We start from the raw sequence: 12,312 nt of genomic DNA on the forward strand, positions 1-12,312 counted from the left end.
TGTAAAGGTAAAATGACTGAAATTAACTATATATATTTTAATATAAAAATGAACACCACATTCATGTCAGAACATCTCCCTACACTTACCCTATCACAAGTCAGACACTGCACTGAGCTTATGATGGTCCCATCAAATACGTCAGATATGACACTCCTGTATTTCTTGTGTTTCTTCTTTTTTGGAGAAGATACAGTTGGAACTAATATAAAAAGGCAAAAATAAAAATAGTTAAAGAGGGTTAGAAGTACAGTGTGTAAAAGACGGTTACTCACCTTTGTAACTGTTGTTCTTCGAGATGTGTTGCTCATATCCATTCCAAGTAGGTGTGCGCGCGCCGCATGCACATTCGTCAGAAGAATTTTCCCCTAGCAACACCCAGGGCGCGCCTGGGCTGGCGCTTGCGCACGCATATATAACTGCCGACCCGGCCGGCCTCAGTCTTCTTACTGGCTACTCGACATGGGGAAGGAGGGGGCGTTGAACGGATATGAGCAACACATCTCGAAGAACAACCAGTTACAAAGTGAGTAACCGTCTTTTCTTCTTCGGTGCTTGCTCATATCCCATTCCAAGTAGGGTGACAGCCTTACCTAGGCGGTGGGTGTCGGAGTTTGAGCTGCGAATCAAAACAGCCAAAACAGAGCTGCATCGTCCCTGACTGTTGCACCAAGGCGTAATGGGCAGTGAAAAGTGTGGCACGAGGGAACAGTAGCTGCACGGATTGTCGTGGATAGGTACACGAGCGACAAAGGCAATCGAGGAGGCCTGAGCTCTGGTGGAATGTGCAGTCATGGCATGGAGGGTCATGAGCTAATGTGGCACGTCCGAATGCACCCTATACAAGGAGCGAGATTGTTGAGGAGACAGGTTGACCTTTTCTCTTTGTCTGCCACGGAACAAAAGTTGGGTCGTCTTACGAAGGTCGGGCGGTCGTGGATTAGAACGCCAGGTGCTTACGAAAATCGAGTGAGTGTAGCTCTGCCTCTCTATGGAGGCGTGAGGTTTAGGATAAAAAGAACCGGAGGAATAGTCTGGTAGGTGAAAGAGGCACCACTTGGAAGGAAGGCCGATCGGCCACAAGGAAAGCCACCTTCCACGATAGATACAGGAGAGAGCAGGTTGCCAAGGGTTCGAAGGGAGGGGCCATTAGAAGAGAGAGAACCAGATTGAGGTCCCAGGAGGGGGCGGGGCGGCGGACCTGGGGGAACAGGTGCTCCAGGCCCTTGAGGAACCTCGAGACCATCGGATGAGAGAAGACGGAGGAAGCGCCTTCTCCTGGATGGAACGTCGAAATGACAGCCAGGTGCACTCGCAAGGATGAGAGCGCGAGGCCCTGCTGTTTGAGGTGCCATAGGTATTCCAAAACCACATGGATGGGAGCCTGTGTAGGTGGTACGTGGTGTGTCTGACACCAGCAGGAGAACCTCTTCCACTTCGCCATGTAGGTAGCTCTGGTTTCAGGTTTCCTGCTACCCAGGAGAACTTGCTGCACCGGGGTAGAGCAGCCCAGCTCTGAGCGGCTCAACCAGCCAGGAACCACGCCGTCAGGTGGAGGGACTGGAGGTCGGGATGGAGAAGCCGGTCGTGGTCCTGGGATATCAGGTCCTGATGGATCGGTAGGAGAACAGGGCTGGCTACTGATAGGTCCAGCAACGTGGTGTACCAGTGCTGACGAGGCCATGCCGGGGCGATCAAAATTACTCAAGCCTTGTCTCTGCGCAGCTTCACCAGGACTTTGTGCACCAGCGGAAAAGGTGGGAAGGCATACAGAAGGTGGGTCGACCAGGACACGAGGAAGGCGTCCGAGATCGAACCCCGGGCGAGACCGCGAAAGGAGCAGAACCTGGGGCACTTCCGGTTGCTGCGGGAGGCGAAGAGGTCAATTTGGGGAAAGCCCCACCTCCGGAAGAGAGAATGAGCTACGTCCGGTCGAAGGGACCACTCGTGGGCTAGAAAGGACCTGCTGAGGTGGTCCGCTAACGAGTTTTGGACTCTTGGAAGGAAGGAGGCCACCAGATCCATGGAGTGGGCTATACAAAGCTCCCATAGCCTGATCGCCTCCTGACAAAGAGGGAGAGAGCGGGTTCCTCCCTGCTTGTTTATATAGTGCATCGCGGTGGTATTGTCCGTGAGCACTAAGACACAACGGCCTCGTAGGTGATGAAGAAAGGCCTGACAGGCGAGGCGGACCGCCCGCAGCTCCCGGATGTTTATATGCAGCGACAGCTCCTGAGCGGACCCAGAGGTCTTGTGTCCGACGAGACCCCATGTGAGCCCCCAGCCCAAAGGGAGGAATGCGTCCATTGTCAACCGATATGGACGGTTGCCTGGGGTGAAGGCAATGCCCGCACACACCAGGGAGGGGTCTTGCCCCACCAGCGGAGGGAGTGCAAAAAACGCTCTGTAGGGAGTTGTGACGACACGTCATGCGTCCCTGCGGGGCGGTAACGGAGGCTAACCAGATTTGCAGGGGGCAAGGCGGAAGCTGGCGTTCTTTGACAAAGGTGCAGCCTGCCATGTGAACCGAGGAGCTGAGACAGACCCGGGCCGAGGTCGTGGGGAAGGCGAGTAGGCTCTCTATGGCGGAGACTATTGCCTGGAACTGGCTGAGCGGTAAAGAGAGGCCACTGTCGCAAGGTGGAAGTCCAAGACAGCCGCCGAATGAATGTTTATTCCTCTGAGTTGGTCGAGAAGGACTTGCCGAAATTGATCAAAGAAGCCCAAAGTCTCGAACAAGTTCACTGATAACGCTATGTGCGTGCGACCTGTGCCGGAGGACGCCGCGCAGCGTCGTCCAGGAAAGGAAGACACTAGCGTTGTCCGACGGAGGAAAGCGGCCACTACTGCCAGACATTTTGTGAGAACACGCGGGCAGAGGAAAGGCCGAAAGGCAGGACCGTAGAATGGAGTGGGTCCCAGTACTACAAAGCGCAGATAGCGTTGTGTGGGGGGTAAATCGATACAGTGAAAGTACGCGTCCTACATATCGAGGAGCAGCGAACCAGTCCCACCGGAATTCCAGGGACGGGAAATAGACCCACAGGACAACGATGTGGAACTTCAACTTCTTAAGAAGGCGTTGAGTCCGCGGAGGTATAGGATGGTCGAAGACCTCCTTTCCGACTGGGGAATTTAAAAATAGCGGAAGTAAAACACTCTGCCCTGAGATCTTCGAAGTACCCTCTATGGTTCCGATTTTGAGAACGTGTGGATCTCCTGGCAGAGCAGATGCTCGTGAGAGGGGTCCCTGAAGAGGGACGGGAGGGTGGGTAGGAGGGAGGAGGCAAATAAATTGGAGATGTACCCAAACTCCACCGTGCCGCAAACCCAACGATCCAAGTAGTCGGGTCCACGGCCGGGAGAGGGAGAAAGGCGTTTGGAAAACAGAAAGGAGTCCGGGGAGGACCGGTGCTCCTGCTCTCGATTGCAATACCTTCAAAAAGTTTGGTTGGTCCCGGCGTGGTTTGGCCTGACGTTGGCGGTTTACATGGCCCCGTTCATTAAAGTCCTGACGAGGGCGTGGTGGGGGGTAGGGCCGCTGGAGGTTGTTCCCGGAAGGACCTCCATTGGGTCTGCGGCGTGTGCAATGCTGAGGGAGCGGCATTATAAATGCGTTTCCTTAAGGCTTTGGAGCCTAGGGTCCGTTAATCCAAGAGAAGAGACCCCTGCCCCTCAAATGGAAGGTCTGAATCGTGTGTTGCAGTTCGGGAGGTAAGCCGGAAACCTGCAACCATGAAATCCTCCTCATATGTGACCCCTGACGCAACGGTCCCTAGCACGGCTGAATCTGCGGTGTCAAGGGAGGCCTGTAAGGTAGGTTCGGGAGATCTTCTTTCCCTCTCAAGGAGGCTCGGAACTCAGGGCGGGAGGTCCCGTTGGACTAGCTCTGTTGAATTTGGCCATGGACTGCCAGGTATTAAAATTGTATCTACTGAGCAGCGCTTGTTGGTTGGCGAACACCACTGTAGACCCCCTGCAGAGTATACCTTGCGTCAAGAGATCCATGCGCTTAGCCTCCCGCATGATTTCCGGGGCCGGGGCTTGGCTGGCTGGCCATGGCGCTCCCTCTAGTTCACAGACTGTACGACCAGAGAGCATGGAGGAGGATGGGTGTAAAGGTACTCGTACCCTTTAGAGGGTACCATATATTTCCTCTCCACGCCTCTGGCCTTTGGAGGGATGGATGCTGGAGATTGCCAGATCGAGTCCGCTTTAGCCTGTATCGAGCGGATATAAGGCAGGGCTACCCGCGTCGGGGCATCCGAAGACAGAATGTCCACGACAGGGTCCTCCACCTCGGGAACCTCCTCCACCTGGAGGTTGATGCTCAACGCGACACGGCGGAGCAGGTCCTGGTGGGCTCGTAGGTCGATGGGGGGCGGGCCCGAAGTTGAAGTGCCCGCCACCGCCTCATCCGGCGAGGAGGAGGAGAGACCGGGGACCAAAGGTTCCTCCTGTGGTTCTTGTTCCAGAGAGGGGGTCGTTTCTGGAGCGCCCTCGGGGTCCTGGGTCGCGGCTGAAATGTCGTCATCTGCCGGAGGAGGACGACTGACGGTGGCCTCCGGTACCCGACGGATGGAAGCCGCAGATCGCGACGCCGTGGCGGGATCGCCTTGGGCTTGGTGGTAGGCCCAAGGCATCCAGAAGGACCACTGCGGCGGCTGTTCCAGTCCCTGGAGTTCAGGGAGGAAACGGGTATGGGGGTCCACATCGCCGTAGAGAGCGCTGTCTGGGCGGGACGAACCCGAGGGGTGTCTCGACGGCCAAGGCGGAGCGGATAGTCCGTGAGACTGGTACCGTCATGTTGGAGAACAGTACCGGGAATCGTGCCGGTGCGGAGACCGGGACCGGGACCTACAACCAGCACGGTGCTGGGAGGTCGACCGGGACCGAGAGTAACGACGGCGCGATGGACTCCGTCGAGAGCGGTGCCGGGAGGCAGACTGTCTTGTTGAGTACCGGTCCGGGGAACGGGACCTGGACCAGTGCCGCGAGTACGACCAGCGCCGAGAGTGGGATCGGTGCCAGGACTGCGAGCGGTGTCTGGAAGGCGATCAGCGATGTGAGTGGGAGCGGTGCCGGGACCTCAACCGGTGCCTGTCCGTTGCTCTGAGACACGTTGGTCTGAGCATAGCCGGCTTCCCAGTTGAAGAAAGGACCCGCACCGGCGGTGCTGGGGGTTGAGGCAGGGAAGGCTCAGTAAGGGCTATCAGTTCCCTCGCCGTTGTGAGGGTCTCCAGCGTAGTGGGAACAGCGAGCTCAACCAAGGCATGCGCCGGGGAGCTGTATTGCACCGGACTCGACGGCTCTTGCCTGGCCGGAGTTGACGGTGCTGGGATAACCGGTGCCGCGGCAGATGGAGGTGCCAGCCGGCACAATTTCCCATGCTCAAACTGCGGTGCCGGAACTGCAGCCACAGGAGCCTTTGAATTCTTCGCCTTTGGCGAAAGGGAGCGGTGCCGGGCTGACTTCTGCGCCGGAGACTGTTGGTGCCATGGTGTTCTGGCGGTACCGGCTGCCTCCGGTGCCGACGAAGAACTTCTGCCCGGTGCGGACTGCGGTGCGCTCGGTGCCGGAAGCTGCAAGGGGTCAGGGCCCCTCCATCAGAGCTGGCTTTAAACGCGAAGTCCCGCTCCTTTTTAGTCTTGGCTTAAAAGAGACTTACAGATACCGGCACTATGTCCGAAGATGGATTCCCCAGGCACTTCAGGCAACGGATCATGTGGGGGTCTCCCATTTGGCATCAGCTGACGCAGGCCGAGCACTGCTGTGAAACCGGGAGAGCCACATGAGCCGTGGTCCTGGAGGGGTGAGCGAGGAATTAACCTCAGCCTCGAACTATAATAAATTAACACATAACTAGAACTACTAAGATTAAACACTAACTATAATACGAAATCAAACAGAACGGGTGAACGCTAGGGAGGTGGAGGTCAGCTAAGCTGCACTCCACTGTTCCAACAACCGACACGGGCAGTAAGAAGGAACTGAGGAGCGGCCGGGTCGGCAGGGGTATATATGCGGTGCCGCAAAGGCGCCACGCTAGGGGGCGCCTGCCGACCCGCCGGGTGTTGTTAGGGGAAAATTCTTCCGACGAACGTGCACGCAGCGCGCGCACACCTACTTGGAATGGATATGAGCAAGCACTCGAAGAAGAACCTTTGATTCTGCTTTGCCTGAATCCATTTTTAAAATGACATGATTAAATGAGTATGTGCCACCTCTTTTCAGGATTGAGATACAAGGAACTAATTCCCTTTCCCGATAATCCCATCCCCTACGGAATGCCAAATTACTGGCACCTAAGGCTGAGTTAGTGTATCTCTTAGGCTCAATTGTTCCTGTAGTTTTCTAGTAGAATGAAGGGAGACAAACATGCTTGATCCTTCTTTCTTTCCTAGTGGAATTTTCAAGGCTAGCATTTAAGTTAAGTAAAATTCAGACATTTAGAGGGGCAATCTAGAATCCTTGGTGTATAGCTCTCAGATTAAGACCCATTTTAAGCATATTCTCACTCGGAGTATAAAGTTCATACATCCGAGAGCATATGCTAGCCTCATTTGAGCATAACAGTTTCGCAGAGAGTCTTCAACCTATCTTGGTTGAAGGATTCAGCTGGTACAGACTCGAAATGCTGAGGCACTGATTATGGTGGGCCAAAATGGGACAAGTCTCAGTGATAGATACAGAATTTAAAAAGCAGACTGACTGAAAAAAAGAAAACCTGCTCCCTGCTGAGACTGCCTAAGTGGAGCAGTCTCTAAAGCTCTCAGAGGGATCTTCCCCAATTGATCTGGAAATCAAGTATAAATAATTTCAAGTTCTGATCTGTATTAGATGAGTAATAGCTGTTTCTCTGGAGTACAAAAAACCCTCAGAAACAGTGTCCTGGCCCCCCTACATTAGAGAATAAAACCTAGAAGCATCATATGAGATATAGACTGCAAATGCTCTTGCAGTACCTACCCAACAGACTAAGGTCCCCAAAACTCCTCCTGTAGGAGTTTTGGCAGTGGACCGGCTGATTTGCTAGTTGCCAATACAAATAAGGAGCAGCAAAGTGTGGGGTCAACAACAATGAAAAGGGAAACAAACAGCTCCAAACAGACCTCCCCCCGACCTGGGATGCAACTCCCCAAGGCTGCCTCATAGACAAAAGAAGTCCATACACCAACTGGACGGCCCTTAAGCAAACACCTTTGAGTGCCTGCTGTCTCAGGTAACTAAAATTGCCTCCCTGTATCATTTCTAGCTGAAATAAGCTGGGAGAAGGGAAGATTTGGGATCTGAAGAGAGAATACTGGCAGGAAGAAAAGCCAGAAAGCAAGAAAGCTCACTAGCAAGTCCTCTTCTCATGTGGTACTTTAGATGTGTCTTACGCAGGGACCCACAAGTTATGCAGCAATGCCCCACTTCCTGACCCCAGTAAAGTATCCTTCAGTCATGTATTTTGATATTAAACTGTTTTAGAACACCTCACATTTTCAATTTGCCAGAGATTTCCATACTGAAAATGCATGACAGATGGAGTTGGGGCGGGGATGTGAGTGTTGATTTCTGGGTAGAGGACAGTTTGGCCTTATGAGAGTCAGAAAGGCACAGGAGACAGTTTTGCTTTTGGCAACTAGGAGGAAGTTGAGACTTTTGGTATAGGCAGGGGACAGATCTCTATTGTTTCCACTCTGGACAAAGATGGAGGTAACTTTACATCTGAGTGAGGAAGGATGAATTTCTCATTCCCCAGCCCAGCAAACCTTGACACTAGCCTCACTGTAATCTGCCCATATCTTCCACTACACAGAATTATGGCATTAGACTGATATTTCTGGAAAGCTAACCAGAGAGTGATACAATATTGCCACTTAAATTATTCTTTGTTAGACTTCAATGCTGACACACTATCACCATCAGTTAACATCTCTTTGAGAGCTGTGGTCTTTGGCTGTTTGCTAAATATAGCAGGCATCACTGTATGAAGGTTTTCTTCACAACCATAAATAAATAAATCTTTAGCAATTATTCATGAATGCTCAGATTCTGAAGCACAACTATGCAGCAAACTCAAAAACTCAAACTCGTTTACATCAATGAATTATCACACTATAGAGTATTGCACATTGGCAACAATCCGAACAGGGAGATGCAGGCAACCCCTCTGGGCCATGTCTGAAATACCACTGTTGTCCAGATCCTCAGCAAAGGAAACAGAGTATAATGAAGCAGAGTACCAGAGTGGCTTTCCATTGAAATTGCTCAGACTCCTGCTGATGGCTGGAGAGGGCCAGCAATTAGGCCGACCACCTCTTCCACAGATGAGGGAACAGCAAGCCTGTCAGAGTGGGAAATTTCTGGAAGTTTGGTTGAGACTACGATCAACTTCCTAATGCTTTGAGTAGGCTGCTTATAATCCGAGCATGCTCAGGGTCCCTGGGAGTCAAAGCTGTGACAGACAGTGGGTAGAAGATCTGCTAGAATGGGACTTCAGATCACAACTCTGCAAAGCTGTCCATAGGTTCATCCAGATGAAAGAAAGGGATCAGCTACCTCAAGGAGTGGAGTAATAAAGAGCTGCCCCTGCTGGAGGACTTTTCATTTTGGTGTCAACTCTATAAAGAGACAGGGCCTCCCCGGAGTGGGGGGGGCAAAGGGGGGGACGAACAAGTGGGGCAATTTGCCCCAAGCCCCGCAGGGGCCCCCATGAGAGTTTTTTGGGGCCCCTGGAGTGGAGTCCTTCACTCGCTCCGGTGGCCCCAGAAACCTCTCATGGGGCCTGGGCCCCTGGAGCATCTTCGGCGGCAGGGGGTCCTTCTGCTCTGGGACCCACCGCTGAAATGCCTTGAAGACCCACAGCGGCGGGTCCCAAGACGGAAGGGCCCCTCGCCGCAGTGCCGCGTCTTCGGCGGCAATTCGGTGGTGGGAGGTCCTTCCACTCCGGGACCCGCTGCCAAAGTGCCAGGTCTTCGGCGGCAATTCGGCACCAGGGACCCCCGCCACCGAAGACCCCAGGCCCCCTGAATCCTTTGGGCTGCCCTGTAAAGGGACCACAGAGATGCAGCCAGGGTACAAAGTAGGGGAATCTCTTGTGAAGACAGAAGAAACTGCCATAAAAACATATTCCTGGTGCTGAGAGACTGCAGTAATGGAGAAGCAGCACTGTGTCACAGCCAACCCTGCAGTCAGTGAGAGCCTAGCCCTTTCAGGTGCTGACCTATTACTGATGAGTAGACTGTAGAATAGATGCAGCCTAAACAGACTCTCTGTGTGGGTAGCAGAAATTAGGACTGCTCCAATGGGTGAACTTGCCTAGAGCAGTAGGGACAGGCATGAACTCTTTCATCCTGGGAAACTTTGATGCCTTGTTCCCGCAAGAATTCTCTCCCTGAGTACTCAGTGGGCTCCTTCCCAGACTCTCCTCTAAAAACACAATCTTTTTCCCTTCTATGAGCATTCTTCCCTCCACCTCCATTTCTCCAATCAGGTGCTATTAAAGATAGCTCAAGAAAAATATTGTCCATGCTTCAAGAGCAATGAGACAAAAACAACTGGAGAGGCAGGAAGTGCTACGGATACACAGTTGCTTATAGTAACTGGTAGTGATGCACCATTCTCCAATAAAGTGAAAAGAGACAATGACATAGAAAATCATGAGAAGCTCTGTACCCCATTAGCATGGTGTCAAATCTCTAAGTAGAGGCCTGGAAGCACATGCAGCGTCAATATTAAATACCAAAAAAAATTTTTTTTTTAAAAAAGCAAAAACTAATGGCACACTTATGAGCAATGCAATGCAAGGAGAAAAAAACAGCACATACCTTTTTTGTGTGCAGGTGCCAATCCAGACCATAATGAGCCTGATTTTGGAGGAGAGGTTGATAAACGTGTATTCACTCCTTCGTTTGAGAGAGGGCTTTGCAGTCCTGACAGATCAGTCATGTGGACATCACTGATGTAGTCTGCAACAGAAATTTGTATTACTGCACAGCTGAATTTTTCCAACAATAAAGTTTTGCTTCAGGTTGAACTGCAAAATAGTTAGATAACTTACAATTTAACACACCAGTAGGTGACTGATTAAATGCTTGTGTATAAGAAAATTAAGTTTTAATTCAGCAACTGTTAAAGCAGAAATAATGAGAAAAAATGCAAAAGCAATCACCAATTGTAATGTTATCTGAAGTCTTTCAATTGTTACAAATCTTGAATAGTCGGTAAATAGTCACTGGACTTCAAAATGGATTAAACAAACATATATCCAAGTACCACATTAATGAACTTGAGCACCAGTTTAAAAACCAATCTACTCTCGTGTGATACATGACAAGTTACACATCTAAAATTGTTTCCCTCATTTTCACTTTTACATGCATTTCAGCTACAGGTATGATTTTGTTATTAGCAATTAGCAACTGACCATACAGTCACCTGAAATTCTGCTGTGTATTTGCACTTTGACTGTTCCTGGATTATGTAAAAATTCAGCAGTTTCTGAAGCAATGTTTTTGTCTTTTTTTAAGTCCTCCATAGAACTTGCCCGGTTAAGCTTGTTACACAGTGTTTTTTCTTTCTGCCAATCTTTAGTTGTGAGGAAGTTGTTTTCAACATCTTGAATTAACATAGTAGCCTCTGCATGGTCCTCTGAGAATGGTCTGGAACCAGACTCATTTTCTGCCTTATCACTGCTATCACAAGATTCACAGGACTGGAAATCTACATCTGACTGGCTCTTGTCTTCTTCCATACTCTCTTCTATACTTGTAGAATGAGTATCTTCTATTTCTACGACAGGTTCCTTTAGCTCTTCATGAAGCAGATCCATTAAACAACGCAGGAATTCTTGTGCATCCTGGAATTTAAAATAAGGTACATAACATACCTTTTATATTTAGAAGATATGCACATAGTGGCGTCGAAACAAGATGAGACAACAAAAAGCCGAAGCTGGCCACTAAATCAAAGGAGTTAAAACAAAGTAAATGCCACCTGCCCAGTCTGGGGCGCAAAAGAGAATTAGTCTGTCAGTCCAAATATTATTTCATTTTGCATTTTGTAACCTCCTACACAAGTTCCATTCCATGTCATAAGTCTTACTTGGCAACTTTCCTTCTCACGCTTTCACTCATCACAAAGCCTATACTCTGTGCCAGGATATTTTAACGGTTAAAATATTTCTGACACAGAGGCTCCTTGGCAAAGGGTCGCCTGTTTTTTGCAAATAACACTTACCTCAGGCCTGACAAAGTCACTACACCAAACATATCTTACAGGATATTTATCTATAAAAAGTAAAATATAAGGTAGCTACAGAAAGCTCATAACTCATCAAGATTCATAATCACTGCAGGGTGTATGTATGGGTAATATTTATGTTATGGACTTGAAGTAAATGTTAGTCACCAGAGGATAATGTCTCAGTGACAGCCTATTCAGCAGGAGGGAGTTGCCACCCTACACTGTTTTCCCCACTGATGCAATGCAAGGCTCAATTGTTCAGTCCTGCTCAGTACCAAAACTTTCAAAACCACTTGAAGGTAAAAAAGAAACATGACAAAATAGGGGTTCATCCTGTCTACGAACAGAAACAAAAAACTGTTTCAGGATTACACAAAGGAGGAAAAGGTACTCTACATCCTTCCACTGAGAAGATATCTTGAGGAACAAGGTATTCACATGAAAAATTGGATCCTGGTTTCTGTAAAGTTCTGAAACAGACTGAACATTTATTAGCTAGGAAAGGTAACTATTAATAAATGTAGATGCAGCTTCACATTTTGATTTTGTTTTATATTATAGCTATTTGTTTCCATATCTCTCGTTTGCAGTTAAATCTTTATTCTTTCTTAAAAATATCTACTTTTGTTTTGTTGTAAGTGGTTCACAAGTGCTGTCTGATTTATAGGAGCAGTGATTTAAGGTAAAATTAGTAAACTGGGACACACTGCACCTTTGGGGGCAGAGGATCTGAGATTTCTGTGAGTAGCCTGTGTCCAGGGCAGCATATCAGAGAGGACTGATTCAAATGGACTGGGGTGCACCTTTTGTTAACCTGCAAGGTGTAGACTGGGCTGGCATAGCCCAAAGGAAAGTGTTCAAGTGGCTGAAAGGCTAATGGTGGTAAGGAGCAGCCAGGCATAGGTGAGACTTCCTCAATTCGGAGGCAGGGGGTGACAAGGTGACACTCAGTCCCGGGTACCCCAAGAACCATCACAAAAAAGATATTCTAGCACTAGAAAAAGGTTCAGAAAAGGGCAACTAAAATGATTAGGGGTTTGGAGAGGCTCCCATATGAGGAAAGATTAAAGAGGCTAGGCC

General features: G+C 49.8%; 1 protein-coding gene across 2 annotated transcripts in view; it reads right to left on the reverse strand.

Moving 5' to 3' along the window:
- Nucleotides 1–12,312, reverse strand: part of USP33 (ubiquitin specific peptidase 33) — a 98,681-nt gene that overhangs the window by 28,305 nt on the left and 58,064 nt on the right. Inside the window, exons 11-13 of one of the 2 annotated variants that reach the window (XM_032802480.2) lie at nt 10,426–10,846; nt 9,816–9,956; nt 90–202 (exon numbers count right to left, since the gene is read on the reverse strand). In XM_032802480.2, coding sequence (XP_032658371.1) covers nt 90–202; nt 9,816–9,956; nt 10,426–10,846 — 675 coding nt within the window. The remainder of the gene's footprint in view (nt 1–89; nt 203–9,815; nt 9,957–10,425; nt 10,847–12,312) is intronic. The other variant, XM_032802486.2, reaches the window with a different exon arrangement.

This window comes from Chelonoidis abingdonii, chromosome 7 (assembly GCF_003597395.2).
Source record: "Chelonoidis abingdonii isolate Lonesome George chromosome 7, CheloAbing_2.0, whole genome shotgun sequence".
Classification (NCBI taxonomy): Eukaryota; Metazoa; Chordata; order Testudines; family Testudinidae; genus Chelonoidis; species Chelonoidis abingdonii.